At 39.5% G+C, this 18,950-nt stretch overlaps 1 protein-coding gene across 3 annotated transcripts in view; it reads right to left on the minus strand.

Moving 5' to 3' along the window:
• The window catches only part of TMEM232 (transmembrane protein 232), a 122,951-nt gene that overhangs the window by 45,694 nt on the left and 58,307 nt on the right, over positions 1-18,950 (minus strand). For all 3 annotated transcript variants that reach the window (XM_050945792.1, XM_050945794.1, XM_050945795.1), the window contains 3 exons: positions 15,706-15,829; positions 15,074-15,299; positions 4,638-4,816 (listed from right to left, as the gene is read on the minus strand). In XM_050945792.1, the coding sequence (XP_050801749.1) occupies positions 4,638-4,816; positions 15,074-15,299; positions 15,706-15,829 (529 nt within the window). The remainder of the gene's footprint in view (positions 1-4,637; positions 4,817-15,073; positions 15,300-15,705; positions 15,830-18,950) is intronic.

Below are 18,950 nucleotides of genomic sequence, written 5' to 3' on the forward strand. Positions count from 1 at the left end.
CAGCTGCCTTACTGTGATCAGCCATGTTAGTCACAGTGTGTGTGTGCACCCACTGCAAGCCAGTGGGTGGCAGTTTATTTGTTTGGTATTAGCCTTAGCAATGCTACAGGCAAAGAGTGGGGGGGGGGGAATTGCAGGAGCTGCTTATTGAACTATTTAAGCATTTTACTGGCCACAGCCTGGTACTGTGCCTACTTGTGAGAGTCAGGGCCATCACTGTTGGAGGAACACCACTGGGATCAGTTATGGTACAGTCACAAGGATAGTTAAATGGTGACAGATCATCTCAGCAAGAAATAAGGATGACTATACAAATCCCCACCATATTCCCCCACATCTGCATAGCATGGCATACACTTCCTCTTGTGAGAAAGCAGGATTCCTTCTGCACCGCCATCCCTCAGTCTGTCCTGCATGGAATTGTTGGTGAAAACAAAGGCACAAAGGGAATCACATCACATTGACCAAAAACTGCATCAAGCACAATACCTTGTCTGTACATGCTGGAGTACTTCCATCCATTGTTGTTAATACTTACAGAAGGAATAGTAAAATCTACAGCTGGAGTATGAACCATGGCATTTGTCATATTGAGGACACTGTCCATGTCTGATATGACAAGTCAGGGTAAGCTACACTTTGAGAAGTGAGATGCTCGAGGGAGTGGATTTGCCTCACTGCAATGGACAGAATGATTTTCTAGCTGCCATGGAGTTCCTTGTACCATCCCTCTGAGACACTTGCCTTTGTATTCTTCCTTTATCCTTAACCGTTCTGGGTATACTTTCTATGGTGAGTCCCTCAACTGGAGTTGAGGACTACTGCCCAGGGTGCGTGATTATGCTGCTGTCATGCAAAGCTCTCCCCAGGCATTGCTACCTTTTGCATCCACTATATCACAGTCCCTGCACTAAATAATGTGAGTGAGCTCTGCCTGGCATAACTACACTCTCTCTGCACTCCAGACCATCTGTGTAGAAGATGCTATGTGCATCTAATTGTTTTGGGAGTTTGGATAGCATCCCAGGGTCACTGTTCCCTATGCCACTATTTTGAGAGACTACTCATGTGAATAAGTACTCACCAGTGTAAGTGTTGCACAAACCTAGCCCCAAGAAAAGAGCACCACTGTTGTTCTCTTAAAAACTGACAGGAATAAACTATCAGAGAGAGGTTTTTTCCTCCCACAGTTCTCCAGCAGCCTAAAGCACTATAGTACTACTCAGTAAACTCTTTAGGCTGCTGTTTCTGGTAGAAGAAATCAGAAATATCAGCTACAAAGAGGGGAAATGGTATAAAATGGAATACCAGAGTTATCTGAAAAAAGTCTTCTGCCACATTAATCAAAGTAACACTGAAACATTACATTATCATAGCTTAATATCTGCAAAATCTAATTACTTGGGGTAACATAATTTCAGTGCCTGTCTCTCCTAGCTCTTAAAATTATACAGAGCAGGTTTCAGCCTTTTGAACATAGTTGTGGTGGAGAGACCATTGAAAAGCTGTTTTATGCTGAGATGTCCGTAAAGATGTATACTTCAGCATGCTGACAGGCAAGAATCCATTTAGCTATTGAGCACACCCATGCTGAGTGGAAGTTCAGGACCACTCAGGAAGTGCATTCAGTGCACTAAGTTAAACAGTTGTGTGTTCAGTTCTTTCACCTTCCGTGAACTTGCTTTTGTCTCTGCAACTAACTTCATTACTTTGCCAGCTTGAACAAGGTACTGTTTCAAGCAAAGAAAACACTCTCACCATTGCACCTAAAGGCAGCTACTGTGTATAAAGGCATTTTGGCCCAGATGACCCCTCCTGAATTCTATGAGCATCCCTCCACAAAGATCCTCCCACTGTAACAAAGTATCCTATGGTTGAGGGAGGTGAGGTTGCAGCATTTGCTCCTTCATGGAAAAGGCTGTGGACCCCACTCCCACACCTGGGTATATTCAGGTGATCAGGGCCATCCACAAAAATGTCATAAATCTAGGAAAACACACTCTTAATGGGCTACAGACAGATACTTTGTTTTAGCAAGTTAAATTTTTCATTATTTTGCAATAACCTTAAAGCACACATGTAAATTCATTTCACTGCAACAGTACAATCTGTATCTATTTTTACCTGTATATGTATTACGTGGGGAAATTATTTCCATTTTCAAAGTTTCTAACTGAAATCCTATTGTGATTCCTGGCAAGGCTGGAAAATATTATTCCTAGAGAAACTATTTTCTTCCTATAAGAACAAAAATTTAGTGTAGGCATGAACATTGCCCATTGACTTCAAAAGAAGTCGCACCTGTTCACACCATATATGAATTTAATTAATAAAGATTGCATTATTCCTCTTTAGGCAAAGGTTGTCATGTGCCACACCTCTAAGCATGGTCCACAGGAGATCTTCTGTACACATACAGGTAGGCCATTCAAGCAAACTAGATTATCAATTATCATGTAATGTGATTCACTGGAACTGAAGTAGAGAAGGAGGCAAAATGTACCTTTTTGATCTCTATTTGTGCTGAGGTGCTAGTTAACATACTATAGACTTGATCCCAGGGTGAGTGCTGTGTGTGTAGATATACTTGTAGGAGCTGAATGGAAGTGCTCTGTAGTTTTTGCTGAGATGATCTCAGAACACTGGGGGAAGCATGTGGGATAATGATCCTTATTCCTGCTGGTAAAAGGCACATTATATATTCCCTCTCATACACCACTATTCTCTCCTTGCACCTGCTTCCAGATGCTAGTCTAGATGCTTGATGCTAGAAATGGGAGGGGCCATAGCCGTGCCTCAAGCTCAGTTCATTATGCTCCTTATCATTGTGGGTTGCTGCTGGATGTGAAACCACCTGCCACCAGCATTCAAGAAGTGCTAGTCTGAGCATTCCTTCTCCCCCTACCCTTCACCTCCATCCCCTCACTCCACATGCACTTGTGCAGGAAAAGGTAAATGACATGCCTTAATTCTGTTGGGCAAAGGCAAATGTCCAAGAATATCTAGTGAATAGCTGACAAATCCCCTTGTGTTCTCTAGGCTATCAAAGATTTCAATACTTAATCTCCTAGGCCTATTTTCATCCCAGTTAAATAAATCAGACATTCTTATCTAATTTCCTAAGATAATAGGACTGGGCAGAGAATTTAATATATAATTTAACTTTTCTGCAGGCATCATTTTCAGCACATTTATCTTCCTTACATGTCTTAACTGTAACTTGTCCCGCTTCTGTAATTCTGTTTCTATTTTTGAAGAATGGAGTCTACATTCAAAGAACTCATCCTCTGAAGCACACTTTAAACAATAATTGCCAAATTCTTAAGTCCCAGTGATGTTGCCCTTTTACCTACTTCTGTTCTGTGGAGAAAATGTGGCAGGCTATATCCTGTAGGTATTGACAGACACTGTTTCCAGTTTAATGTTCTGCTCTGAGATATAGCCAAATATAGCTGACAGTTTAAGAAGTTACAGAATGAAAGCATCTGTTTTCATTAAGTTAAATAGAATATCAGCATCAGCATTTAGAAGAGTTTTTTCCTCCTTGTGCTCCCTGTTAAGTCCCCTGATTTCCTTCCTTCATTAACTCTGAAGAGCTACTTTCAAAGGCTCAGTGGATAGAATTAACAATGATGTCTATAGGAGATGACCCTACCTGGTACCCCTTGAAATGTTACACAACTCCGAGATATTGTCTAGTAAGCACTGATGTCTGGGATTATTTTTCAAAAGGTACAGTCTTGTGATAAAAGCATTTGATTGGGATTCAGGGTCCTGGGTGCCATTTCTGACCCTCCCACAGACCCTCCTGTGTGATCTTGGGCAAGTCATTTTATCTCGGTGTCTATGTTCCACATCTGTAAAATGGGGATAATACGCCCTTTCTCCCACCTTTTGTTTCTCTTGTCTACTTGAAATGTAGACTCTTTGAGGCAGGGACTGCCTCTTACTATGTGTTTGTACAGTACCTAGCACAATGGGGACCTGATCTCAGCCGGGGACTCTAGGCAATAAGGTAGTTCACATAATAAATAATCCCAAACTGTTGAGATCAATAGCAGTTTTAACACTGATAGCCATGGGAGCTCGATTGGACCTTAGAAAACACAATGATTCTTTTTAGTTTTTTGTTTCCATCTGAGCAAAAGGTTGTATAGCAGTCTCTTATTCCTGCCTAGGCATCAGCCACCAGCAACATGGGCAGGACTGTAAAGATCACTGATAATAGTTAACTGCAGACCAGAAAAGCAAACAGAGAAACTCATTCACTATTTTTGGTTTGTTTGAATAACGTGGAGTCTATATAAAAAACCCAATCGAAATATTAAGGGATTTAGAAGCCAAAGTATATTCTTTGCTGTGTCAAACTTAAAATAAGTCAAGTTTTACCTAAACAGTAACCCTTTAAAATCGATTTTAAATTAAAGTATCTCCACATTCTGACAAATATCAAAGTAGGCTCCGGAGACCAATACCACTAACCAATGTGCTTGCTACTAGTCATGGCTCAGAGATTGTTCCTTTAATTAAAGGCATCCTCATTTTTTTTTCACTCTAAAAATAAACATTTAGATTATGTTACACTGGTGACCGGCTGGAGTGATGGTCTGTTCCAGTTACTTAGATTTTATACATACCTCAGCTACTCTTATGGCTTCCAGGACTCGGCTATCCTTTTCATTGTTCTTTTGTTTCTGTAAAGCTTTCCATACTGCATTCCTTAAGCCTTCTCGACTCACATCCCCACAGAGTTCATTGCACATCACAACCAGATTGTAAACAACACCATAGTGAATAACCCAGAATAGTTCTTCACCTGCAAATAATTATATTTTAGCATGTGGTACATGTAACAATTTTGATATCAGATGAATCTATTTTAGGAAGAGAAAAAGAAACAGAAATGCTTTATTAAATGCAGAGTTAATATACTACAGAAAAGCATGCTTTAGGTTTTTGTGGGAAGTGTTGCAGAGAGCTTGGCTTAGTGAATTCAGCCATCCTACAGGGGATACTTGATTTTGGAACAGAATAATCAAATCTCTTAGTTCATGGATTTTTTTGGCATATGTGAGTCTGACTAAGAAGACTCTGTGGGGGGGGGGGGGAGGCGGGAGTGGGGGTCTGGGAAAGGAGGGGAAAATGGAGTGGGAGGTATTAAGTGTCAAGTTAAGATGCCTAAGCCTGTTAATGGAAATAAGTCTCCATTACAGTATTCCAGACTTGCAAAATGATTTGATCTCAGTGCACTATTGTTCAGCTCTTATGAAAAAATACTGCTGTTCCCTTTTCTATTTGGAACAGAAGGTGGGAGACTTCAGATAAGCATAAAAGCATTTAAAGTTTCAAAGGAACCAAATAAGTTAAATTAGAGTGGTTGCCCTAAAAACCTTTCCCATGTTGTCTTAAATAACACTACCTCCACATTAATAATAATGTCCCCTACACTTCCTTATAAGTAGTCTAAGGGACATTTCAAATAATGAGGTAATGCTCACTTGCTATCTAGCAGCCTGGTCCTGCAGTATGCTGAGTACCTCCTGAAAGGTGCTCAGTATCATGTTTAATTCCCTTTGAAGTCAACAAGAGCTCAGAAGGCTTAGCAACTGGCAGATGGTGCTGAGCACCTTGCCATATCAAAAGCTGAGACAGTTTTTTATAGAAGTCAGTGCCACTGTGTATTCCTAGTGAACTTAAGGAAGATGACTGGAGTATTTTTAGGGGAACTGTGCACAAAATATTCAGATTTGTAAATGTTAAATAAGAGATGACCTTGTTAGAACTGAGATTAATGTAGCATGAACTCTGGAATAAACCCACACTATTGTAGGCTGTGTCTTACAAACATGAAATATGCATAGCTTGAAGCTATTGGAAATAAAAGTATTATTCTGAATCTTTTGGACACTAGACCACAAAACATTCAGGTCTACCAACACAAAAAAACTTAAAATTATAAGAATGAATGAATGTATATGCAAATGGTATTATTAAATCATTGATCAGTTCCAGCAAACACTACTGTATTTCCTATTTTTGAAGGTAATCATTTGTTTTGGGCACTATATCCCTTCACATGTACTTGTTGTCAAACAGAGTTCCCAAAACCAAGTCATGAGTTGTTTGCAGTTTGAGAATTATTAATTGCTAGGGGACAGCTCTGTTACTCAATTTGTTACCATCATGGAGATCTGCAACTTCAAGGTTAGCCTCAGAGAATTTAAAACTAGCACAAATGATATCCAGAATCTTGTAAATCAGGTTTATAACTGATAAGTCAGCATGGATAACAACAGGCACAAAACAGTGAGTCAGTGTAACTAAGAGCAGAACTTGTCCCAGAGGCCTTGAGCAGAAAGTGTTAGGGGCTGAGGTACAACTAATGCACTTCAAAAACAGTGAAGAGACACAAATCCAAATTGAATTACTTCAGTCCAGTAAGATCTTAAGTAGTTGCACTGGAGACCTTCAAAAGTGGATCTGAAATCAAAGCTACAGAGGACATTTAGAAGCCAGTGCCTTGTAAAGAAAGCATTCACTGAATCTGTGCTTTCAGCCATGAATTCTAAGGTGAATGTGTAAATAATATTGCACTAAAGCAAATACAAGATATACAGAGAACCAAAAATCATGGTGTGACTTATAATTGTAGGGAGAGAGCACAAAACAAACACTGGAAAATTAGTTAGATGAAAAAGAGATCATGCAAACCATAAGAATAAATAAATGACACCATGCAGGACCTATATACAATCCAATTTTGTTTTGTAGAGAGTCTTTCATACAGACTATCCCAAAAGGCTTTACACACTGTAACCATGTTAAAATTAATAAATGAACACGAGGCATGAGAGAAATTAAGAAATTTAGGCAAAGGAAGAGGCAGTATGTGTGTTTGCAAAAGATTTTCAACCAGAAAGAATACTAGTATGAGCAGAGAGCTACAGGAAGGTTGTTCCAGATGGCAGAAATTGCAGCAAAGGCTCCCCTGCCCAAGGTGGGCAGATTGCATGAAGGAACAAACTGGTCAAGTACAAGATTTAAAGAGGGTGTGGAGCAGGGACTTGAGAACAAAAAGGTCCATGAAGAGGCTGGATCAACTCCATAGAAGGTTTTAAAATTAAGGAAGTAAATTTGTAAATGGAATCCTGAAATGAATGGGAGCCAGAGGACTATTTTTGGTAGTTCTCTCCAAATTGGTGAAGGGTACTCCATGAGAATATAAACTGTAGTTTTTGGATGTGATCCAACATCACATCTTACAAAGCAGCTATAAAAGTTAAAAAGAAGGATAGATGAGAGGCTGGGATTGTCAAAGAGACAAAGTTTAGTAGTTTGGGTACATTAGCTATGGATTTATATACTTTATGGTAAGTTTAACCTTAACTCTGAGTGTCCAGACATTTCAATTATTAATTTGCTAACTACAACTGAGTTTTCTCTGGGAATTCAAATTGCACATATATACTGCACACATATAAATGGTATGCACACACACAATTACAGCAGTGGAACTTAAGTTTCCTCCATTTGGAAAGATTCTGCTGCTTTCGGAGACATTCCAGTTCTTAGCTGGGAAATCAACTGAAAGCAGAAATATCCCTGAGAGTGGAAGAAACTTTTTGAGTATGATTGCTGTATAAATAAATATATTTAGCTACAAGCATCAGAGGTGGATAAAATCACAGAAAACATATTTGTAAATATATTAGTCTAATTTCACCAATATCTGTTGAATAATACAAAAGCCAAAGAGTATTCAATCAGAAATAGAGCTTTGACCAACTAATAATGGATAGCTTGGGGCTGCCGAGTATAGCTGATGGGAATTTAACCATTTTTTGTCAAAGTATATAATGTGTACCTTGAAGTCAATGGGGATTCAGGGAACAGAAGTCTTCTCCCCACTCCCCGTCCCCTGGTCAGATCAATTTGCAGGATAAGAGGCTGTGACTTCCTGAGTGTGTGCAGACTGTAGGTGCTACCATAAAGATGATAATTAATAGCAAAATACAATGATGAAAATATAGCCATTATGTAGCATTCACTATCAATATATCTCACTTTCATAAAAGTTAAGTGTTTTGCACAAACCGTCTCTCTTTTCAAGCTCTAAATCTTTGTTCAATGCAGAACAGTATATTACCAGCACAGCGGAAGAATCATCAGTCTGAATATGGTTTGCTCTAAAAGTCACAAGATAAATTACAAATAATAAAAGCATCCAGCAAACTAAACTCCGGCAAGTCACAATTCCTTTTTAAAAGCCATTGATGATTTAACAAGTGAGCCATATGGCTCTTCACTTGTTGATTTAAACTCTGCTACAGTCTTCTCAAAGAAGAATATTTGTGAGAACTTATTGCACCCAAATGGCACACAGTTAATGCAAAATATATATAGAGAGAGAGAAATTCTGCTTATAAAGACAGATGGCAGTATGTTAGAACTGTCATAAAAAGTGGACTGCAATCTAATAATCATGTCTAGACATTTGCTGAGAAACCTGACTGTTATAAAACTACTCATCCAGATCCCCTGCAGCATCACAAGGCACTCTTCTGTTCTGCTTTGGATGACCTAGTGGCAGCTATCAAAAATGTTGCTTTAAATATATTGAAAGGAAATCTGCTCCTGACAGCTAACCAAGTGAATACTCTGGCAAAAATGCATAAAGCCCCAGCAGCAGAAGTCCCTAACAGAAAGAAAGAGAGAAAGAAAGATTTGCCATTCAAGGGACCTGAAAAGAACCATTCTGAGTTTTCTGGTTATTCCATTTTCTGGTCTTTTAGCGTGCTGTTAATTTAGCATGCACTGAAAACAAAAATGTCAGTGGTAATTCAGCAACAGCTGTATCACCCCAACGCAATTCTAATGCAAGAGTCAAGACAATTATTATATCAAGTAAATTTTAAATGAGACACATTTTCCCACACACTGACCTCTCTGAAAATGAGAGAGGCTGAAGTCTTAATCAGTGTTTATAAATTCTGCTGCCTTCTGATATAACATGAGCACAGGCAAAATGGCAATTGATGTTTCTCTATGCCTTCCTGAAAGACAGTTGTGCTAGCTTCAGCAAGTGTTGACTTTGTCACTTAAAAACTTTCTAGAGGTATTTTTACATAAACATTAGAGGAAAAAATCTTAATATGCAATTAGAAAAAAATGGAATGGTCCAGGAGATAAAGCAACAGGGAGTGAAGCAGGAGCTGTGGATTTTATCCTGGCGCAAGAATGTACTCTCTGTGTGAAACACTTAGGTAAGTTAGTTACAATGAAATATACTCCTATATAGAGGAACAGCACCTAAACCCTCAAAATAGCACTTCTGAAAATCAGGCCACTTATTTAGGCACTTAAGTATGGATTTAGAAGCCTAACTTTAGGCACCCAACTTGTAAACTGCTGCTAAGTTTTTAAATTATCAAAAGGCCTGTAATCTCCACTCCACCCTGCAGAGATAAATAAGTATATATTAAATCATGGAATTAACCTGATGTGTTCTGTGCTTGACTAGTTAAATACAGGTTTTTTGTTAAATCCCATCCTATCCCTCGTGCAATTATATATTGCGTATTCAGAATGTAAATGCTTGGGGCAGGGAGTTTGCCTTCCCATATTTCTGTAAAGCACCTAGGAGAGTACTGACACAACCTTATTATATACAACAGTGATTAATAGTTTTAGCAAATGTTTGAACTGTACAGGAAAGATAGCAAATTGTCGTGGTATAGGCAGTGAAACTCAGTGTTGTAAAATTCAGATCAATATTTTCCCAGACATTTGTTATTTAATTCTGACACCATTGCTGAAAGAAAATGCAGCTACAGGGATTTTAAGGGTAGCTGCATTTCATACAAGACCACGTACTTCTTAAGTCTAAAAAATTGTCTCAAAATTGCCATTATCAAAACAAAATATTTCATCAACTGACCCCCAAACAAATTCTTGTTGTGTTGAGGGGAGCATGCCAGGCAGTCAAGAGCAGACAAGTGATTGAGTTGGCATACTTTTTTTTTTCCTATATATTTTGATTTGGTTGGTCTCTGTTTCTTCACTTGTGGACTCCTGTGATTTTCCAGGAAGACAAGTTGGCTCAGAGGAATACTTAAAACTGGACAGCTAAACTCAAGTCCATGATTTGTGGCAGTATTCATATACCTGTCCTCACACAATCAGCAGTTATGAATATTTATAAAACATTCATGTGCTGACTGAAACAAATGACATACAGCTGGACTGACTGCAAACCTTAGCCGGAACAGATAATGATGCCCATATGAATGTCAGCACTTGAGCTGAGAACAACAGACTAGGAAAATACCTCTTCCGGCCATAAGCATTGCAAGCTGTTCCAATGAAATCGTCTATGGGGCTGCCAAAAGTGGGGCCAAGAAACACACTGGGAACATGGAAAAAAGATACACCAGGAGGAGCAGAGCCTACCCAACTCCATCTTTGTTGGACATTTTGGCAGTCTCGCTGAGTTGGTCCTTCCTGGACAGAGTGGATTAACACCAAGCCATGAGCAGTGTGAGATATAGGGGCCAACTGCATGCATAGTGTGGACGCAGACCAGGCAAAGCCACTTTCATCAGGGTGGCAATGAAGTCCCCCAGATGGAGGGAGGGGTTGGTTAGCAGGGGTCCTGCTGCTTCTGGAGGATGGTGCAGGAGAGAGGAGGAGACAAGAAATGAGTCCCAGCATAATCTAGCAGAGAAATGGCTAGCTAAGGTTTGAAGAACCGAGGTGAAGAGAGAGCTGCTGTAGTGAAGCTAATGTGTTGAGGCATCCCTTTACTTACACAAGCTGAGAACTGGGCTAGGCTAGAACAGAGCTGCCTTCTTGATGGTAACCAATTGTGTGATTTCCCAGCAGCATCAGGAATACTGGGTTGGATACAGAAAGAGACTTCCCACTGACTTGAATAGGAGTTTGTCCAAGTAAGACTTAAATGAAAACTGTGTAAGGATTTCAGAATTTGGCCTTAAATCACAGAGAGTTGCTATCACCCTCACTTTCTGACTGCTGAGATGGGAGAGGCTGCTGTAACTTATGGGAGGAGGGCTACCGAAATTTTTTTCTGTTTATAACATAGTATGAAAAAAGTTGAGAATCACTGCCATAGATATTTATCATGAGTTTTATTTTCACATCTATTGAGATTACTATATGTATCTCCCCTATATGACTCCCACTAGATTGAACAGGTGCATAGTCTTATTGCTTGAGGTTGTTGGCAGGGTCCTGGAATGTGTAGCTGGCCATACCAAGTTGGAAAATTTTAACTAGGGGGAGATCAAGTGGGTCAATAGTCCTGTATATGTAACGTGTATATTAAAATACAAGTAGACTGTACATGCAGTAATAGGTTTCTGTATCCTGGAGACATAACTGTTCTAGGGCTATATTATGTCTATTACCACAAGGTAACTGTTTTTAGCTTGCCTTTTTCTCATTGCTGTTGTTTGTATCTCTTCCTGAGGATCTGTCTTCTGGGGTGAAGGAACATAGTAGTATGTTTTGAAGATTTACACTGACTTAAGATAAATCTTTATATTCTACCTTAATTTCCTAAAAGTGCAAACCCATTTTATAATCAGAGAAGAAAAAAACCCAATTACAATGTTCTGAGTTAATAGTGTTCAAAAGAAAAGAAGAAGATGTGATTTGATTTTAGTATGCTCCTTCCCCAGTGATAGTTTCTCTTGGGGATAAAAAAGAGGTAGGAATGTATAACTTTCGAAAAGGTCTACTCTTTTACTTTCAGAAATCAATGTGACACTTTTCTCTGGTTTTTATGTCTTCCCTTGATCATGATTTTAGCCTTCAGGAGTCTCTATGTAGAAATCCTGGTGTAAATGCAGAGGACAGGCTCTCAAAGCTAGAGTTTAATAACCACTTCACAAGAGCTCTGCAATTGTTGCTATGATTGATGAGACAGTGATGATGGAGGCCTGTCATCTTCAGTTATTTTGTGAGCTACCAAAGAGTGTTCAGATCCAGATAATGTTGCTCCATGCCAGCTCAGCAAAAATTTGAAGGCTCAGCTTTTCAACAAAGTGGTAAAACAGGCATTGTGCCCTGTGTGGGAACTCTGACAGGCCCAGTATCTCAGTCCCCTGGTAAGCAATAAATCTACAGATGTGTGCGTGTATATACTGTGTTTCTATGGAGAGCCTTGGAATACCATCTCATCATGTCTAACTAGCTAAGCAGAGCCCGAAGTGGTCATTATTTTGATAAGAGACCTCTAGGGAAAAACCCAGAAGCTGTAAGACATTCAGTAGATGTCACGCTTTGCCCAGAATGAATACTCAAACAATGCCCTAACACTGTGTGATTATTGGTAGGGTGTTATAGTGAGTATCCTATTTATTTATTTATTTATTTTATTTATTTTTGGAAGAGATGTAAAGCCCATATTCTGACAATGTATGTTCATTAAGAATTCCATGGCACTTTTCTTAAACACAGTCCATCTGCCTGTTTCCAGGTAAGTGGGTTCAGTCAGCTAGTCCTCAGGTTTCACTGTCCTTCAATGCCCATTTTTGCCTAAATTATTCATGGGATGTGAACACTTCAGATGGTCAGTTAGTTCTTATCAAATAAGAAGTGGTTCAAACCACAACACTGTTCCTGAACCTTTTAAAATCTATTTTTCTATCTACCTAGGCTTCCTTATCATGCCCTTCACTGTAGTATCTGAGTGCTTTACATGATTTGCTTGGTTCAACTGACTTAACCTTCCTCCTTCTTCCCTCCTCCCCCGATATATCCTTCAAAAAATCTATACCTCTAGTTTCCCCCAAAATTGAATCCAAAACCATTTGTATGTCCAGCCCAGGCCAGTTTCTCACTCCATTCCAATACAAGCCTTGACCGTGACTCCCCCCATCTTTTGATCTCTTGTGCCTTTGCTGAATTCAGGCTGGTTCCTAATTCCAAATCTCACTCAGCTCTGGGGCTTCCCTGTGGAATGAAACATACATGGAAGTTCCTTAATGGCATCAGCAGTGATTGGTGTGTTGTGATGATACATCCCAACATACCAGAAAGGCATTAGAGAGGCAGAGGTTGTAACAAATCTCTTTTGTATCCCTCTTTCCTCAGTCCCCTGAGTTCAGTGCATTTCTTATAGTCTCAAAGGGAAATTAGGGGGAAAAAAAAACAGTGACGTTTTACGAATCCAGGTTAGATGTGCTGTTAAGAAGTTAATTTTTATAATGTTTTTTTAAGCCTGACAAGCAAAGGTGGTGAGGCTTTTTAGAATGTCTCCAAAATGAAAAACACATATATTTGGCTTTATTTTTATGACAGATGTCACCAACATTGCTATGTGGGAAGATCATTTAGGATGCATAGGACTATTAGAGAAATATTATGGTTAATAATAGACTTTTTGTGTAATGCATTTTTTCCCTGAGCATATCTGACAAAAAGAAAAGGAGAATGAATTCTGAAAGCCATGACAAAAGGAGTCAGAGGACTACTACCTTTCCTAGGAGGACATACAAAAAGAGCCATACAAAGCCTTTTGATTGATCTGAGCAGTGAGCATGTAACTTTGAAAGGGGGTTAAAAAGAGGGAGGTGATCATTTACCTGCAATAAATGCATATCTGTGTACTATGCATAAGGTATAAATGGAGTAGTACAGTAGTGACAGAAAAGTGGTGGTAGGAGGAATGAAGGAGATTTAATTTTTAGAGTTGAAAATTAAAATATTGATACTCATTCAGATTTCATTGGCATCTGTCATGGACATAGCATTCTCTGGGTAGTTAAAACTTCTAATGGCAACAGGTGCTATCTGAGTTATTGTAAATTCAGGAGAACTACTAAGAAGCATCTGATAAGAAAAAAGCATGTTTTAAAGTAATAATAATAATGCAAAGGGGTCACACAATATTATAGTAATATATGATTTTTGGTCCATGAATACAATATTGTGAAGTGCTGTCCCATAAAAACAAGTTTTATCCTGTATTTTTCTATTAACCTGTCTTTTATTTCCTTGAAATGTAATCACTCCAATCTACCATATGTACTAGGCTAAAAACTCAAGTATTTAGCCCAGATATGCGCACATAATATGCATATGCAACAGTGGTTCCATGATAGTGTGTGCAAGTCCTCCAGTTGCAGGCACTGATCCTGCAATTGCACATTCCAAGGATAATTAGGTGACCAGCCATTTCTATCTTTATCCAGTTTGTATGTAACTATGGTATAACTGTATGCAATCATGATATTTTTAAACGCAATCATGCAATCACTTGTGTGCACATATGAGTCATGTGTCCACATATTTAGATGTCCAGATTATATATTAAACTGATGTTGGTAGAAAGAGAGAGGTTTTACTATATATTAATCTTTTCTGCACCCTGTGCCATGTTTTCAGTGTAAAACAAATTAAAGGTGTTAACAAATTGGTAATGGGTAATTTTGAGAGTTTACACAAAGAGAGAGGAGCTTCTGTTTCTCGTTTCTTATTCATTATTCATTTAATTTCTTTGTCACAGATAAGAATAATAATACTTAGCTCTTTTATATGGAGCAATTTGCATCAGTCGATCTCAAAGCACTTTACAAATGGAGGTCAGTATTATTACCTTTGTTTTACAGATAGTGAAACTGAGGCAAGGAAGTTTAAGCGACTTGCCTAAGGTCATGCAGCAGGCTATTGGAAGAGCCGGGAATAGTATACTGTATACTGTATACTGTAATTTACCATGTAGTTACATTGAAGTTACAGTGCAGTTGTGCTTTGCTTTTGTTCATTGATACCTGTAACTACCACTTATTCATCTAAGAATACATGACTCAGAATAATTACAATGTAAATACAATATAGATAATACACCTGGATTCTTATATTACCTGTATTAAGTAGAACACCCTACGGCAAATAATGAGCAGCAAATTATCCCCAGTCAGGGAAGTGAAGACTGGGCACCAAACTGAGTTTTCTGTAGCTGAACTTTTTTCATGTGCTTACCATATTTCTAAAATTGGCAGGAATATGGGGGGCGGGGAGAGGGAGGGTGTTCTTATTTGGTACTTACAGTCAAGTGGATCATGTGAAGGACTGTAGTGCAAAAGGTCAACAAAACTTGCTCCACTTAATTTTTCTGGATGCTTAGGTGGTTTTGTACAATCACAGAACCCAAGAAAAGCTGTCTTTTGTAAATCTGAGGTAATACCACTTAAACAAATGTCTCTGAGCACAGTGGTGTATATGTAGCCTATTTCCCAGTGCCAGGATGATAGATTTTTCATGCAGTTGTCTTTCTGTTAGAAATATAAAACTTCCATCAAATACGTAGAGACGCTGTGACAAAATCCAAGTTCTAACAAAAGTACTGTATAGTATACAATAGGAGCAAAGTCATATACTATAATCTAATGTCATATTTTGTCATATTAATGCCCCAGAAGTGAGTGCGTAGTATAGTAGAAGAAATAATTATTCACCAGACATGCATAGTGGTTAAAGAATAGGAGAGTTACGCTTCCAGATGTTTGTTCTATTGAAATAACTGGTCTGCTCATTCTATCCCCATCTCAAAATACTGTATTTAGAATATTATGACTTGCAGTTTTAAATTGCAAAGAAAATAAATGCTTTGCTTCTATCCAATTTAATGTTTGTAACAAACACATTTTCTTGCTACATCTAAATTAGTACTGCTGTTACCTGCTTCTGAAGAGACACAGAGCTTGAAATAAAATCTCTCACTAGATCCATTAAAACCTTCAAGCAGGACAAGTTTAATTTGGCAGCCTCTCCAAGGACCAACAAACCTAATACAGAATCCAACCTAAATATTTCAAGACAGGAAAAAAAAACTTTAATGCAAAATAAAATAATAATGGATTTTTAAAATATTGGCTAGCCAGAGGCAATTAGTGTCCTGTTTTGCTAGAACCAATTACTGTCAATAAATGCAGGCATTTGCTGGAGCCAGTTAATATCAAATTCTAGAGAGCAAGTGAAAGTGTACCACAGATTTATGGAGATTTAGTGAGTTTAATGTAGAGGTCTGACAATACCCAGGCCCTGGAAAAGCACAAACTTATCACATTTCTTTCTGGATCCACAGTAAAGGTAGATGAACTAGCTCTACACTTTAATGGTGTCTTAGTTCCATTACACCTTGACATCATTCATGGATTGAACATTTTGGTACTGGTAACAAGTAATTCACTGTTAGATCTTAAAAGTTCTAGGTTTCTGTTCAAATGGTAGGGAATCAGTCATTAGATAATGATTTATACACTTCATTTAATGGAAAAAATAAACTGTTTTCATAGTAATTAAAATTAGTGTTAGCAAAGCTCTATGAAATATCTAATCCACTCCTCTGCTAACCCTTAAGGCCAACATGTTGGTCCTACCAGTGACGTAGGAATTATTTGGCTAATTAGAAGGGGGGAAATGATGATTTGTCATAATTTGCTGACAGGTAAACAAAGGGTAACGTTAACTAATAATGAATCAAATTGGAGGGAGGTTTCTAGCAAGGCACAAGAAAGGAAATTATCAGGTAAGAAATGTGGGAGACACTGCTAGCAGAATGGTACAATTCTGTTATACATGGGCTGTCCCTTCCTCTCTGGTTTCTGGAAGCAGTTCAAAGTTGTAGCACAGCCTGGGATAGTCACAACCCTTTCTTTGGCCTGTTGCCAGATGATTCATCCCAATACTGTATAAAAGCTTGTAGAATATGATTAGTAACAATAACTTCAGTGCCAACCAGTAAACTATGTACAGTAGTCTACAAGCCTAACTATCAAAATTAAATTCCTTTGGCAAGGAAGCCATCCATCTAGGGCAGATAGAATTGTGGGAGATGCTGCTTGCAGAAAGCAAATTATCAGGTAAGAAATTTACCATTCTGCAGCTCAGTATCTCCCACAATTATGATATGTATGGGGATTGGTGAACAGAAACTGGGAGGGATTAGAAAAACAGAATGCCTGGCCCCAGCCCACGCTGAGTTAATTGCCCAAAATGGCAATGCTGTTACAGGACCACTGCTTGCAGCGCCTTGCTGACAAAGAAGGCTTCTACGGAGGACAGAAAGTCCATTTTAAAATGCCTAATAAAGGTGTTAACTGATCACCATGTTGTTGCCCTGCAGAACTCTGCAGGGAAAGCACAAGTTCTTTCTGCCCAAGAAATCACCACAGACCTTGTGAAGTGTACCTTGATTCCATATGGAACAAGAGTACCTGATATCTTGTATGCTTCTGTGAAGCATAGCTTGATCCATCTAGCAAGTGGCAGCTTGGATAGCTTGAGTTCTTGATACTCTGGATGAAAGGAGGCAAACAAGAAAACCGATCTTCTTGTCGATTTTGGTGTGCTTAGTATAGATCTTTAGTGCTCTTTGAACACCTGAGTGCCACATCTTTTCTGTTGGATGCCATGGCTTTGGACAGAATGAAAGGAGAACGATTTCCTCTGAGGCATGGGATGACAAATTCACGTTGGATAAGAATGATTCTGGGCAGGGCCAGCTCTAGCAATTTTGCAGCCCCAAGCACGGCGGCACGCCGCAGGGGGCACTCTGCCGCTCACCGGTCCCGTGGCTCCAGTGGACCTGCCGCAGGCTTTTCTGCAGATGGTCTACCGGAGCCACTGGATCAGCGGACCGTCCGCAGCCACGCCTGCGGCAGCTCCATCAGAGCCACCTGCTGCCCTCCCAGCAACCGGCAGAGGGCCCCCTGCGGCGTGCCACCCCAAGCACGCGGTTGGCACGCTGTGGCCTGGAGACGTCCCTGATTCTGGGGTTCTTAACACCACCTTGTCATCATGGAACACACAGTGGAGACCCTGTGCGGATAAAGCTGCTAGTTCAAAAAATAATCAGCAGACATGATGGCTACCAGAAAACAGGTTTTGATGGATAGGTAGAAGAGATATTAATTTCAGTGGCTCAAAGGGGTGCATCGTTATCTAACTGCAAGTTTAGCCAGTATCACTACTCAGAGAAATCTAGATAATTGAGGGCTCTCTGTCAAGGAATCAGAGGATCCCGAGATTAGGTTGTTACTTATAACTGACACCTGGTGCACTGTTGTGTTGAGCTAAAGTCCTTTTTCATCAGCTTCCTGAACAAAGCCCAGGATAACTGGGATACCAGGATCCTTGGGATTTTTGTTGTGTTCAACACCAAAAGCTAAACCTAGTCCAGATGGCCTTTAGTGTTGAAGCTTGCCTGGAGGAGAAGAATAGAGTTCCAAGTACTGCTAACACTTCCCTCTCAAAAGCCAGGCTGTCAGCTGTAGATGGTCTGGGTCTTCATGAAGGATTGAACTTTGGTAAAGGATGTCTGGTCTCACTGGTAGCTAATGGTGGTTCTAACGTCAGTTCTATCAGATTGGAGAACCTTGGCCTCCTTGGCCAGTACAGAGCTAGCATTATCACCTTTGCTGCTTCTTGCTTTATCTTCTGGATCATCTTTCCTAGAAGTGAAAAGGTGGGGATGTGAATAGCAGGTCTTGTGGCCATCTGTGCAAAAAAGCATCCATCCCCAGGGAGTTGGGGTCTCCTTCCCTGCTGAAATACTGCAAAATCAGAGAGAAAATTTTCTGATTCAGGCACCATTCTGAGCTGTTGACGGTGCATCTGCTGAGCTGGACTGCCTTTTAGTTCAGCTGTCCTTTATGTGTATTGCTTTTATGGAAAGAAGAGTCCTCTCTGCCCATTCCACTATCTCCATCAATTTTGCATGCAGAGTTACACTCCTGGTTTCCCCTTTATTGTTCATACACACCACAGTGGTTGTTTCTTTCAGCTGGATGAGAACATTTCCTCTTTAGGTAGTTCTGGAACTTCTGTAGAGATAGCCTGACAGCTCTGCACTCCAATATGTTGATGTTTTTGTTCCTTTCCCTGGGATTCCAGGTGCCTTACACTGTCCTGTTCCTCAGATG

Source organism: Gopherus flavomarginatus, chromosome 3 (genome assembly GCF_025201925.1).
Source record: "Gopherus flavomarginatus isolate rGopFla2 chromosome 3, rGopFla2.mat.asm, whole genome shotgun sequence".
Classification (NCBI taxonomy): Eukaryota; Metazoa; Chordata; order Testudines; family Testudinidae; genus Gopherus; species Gopherus flavomarginatus.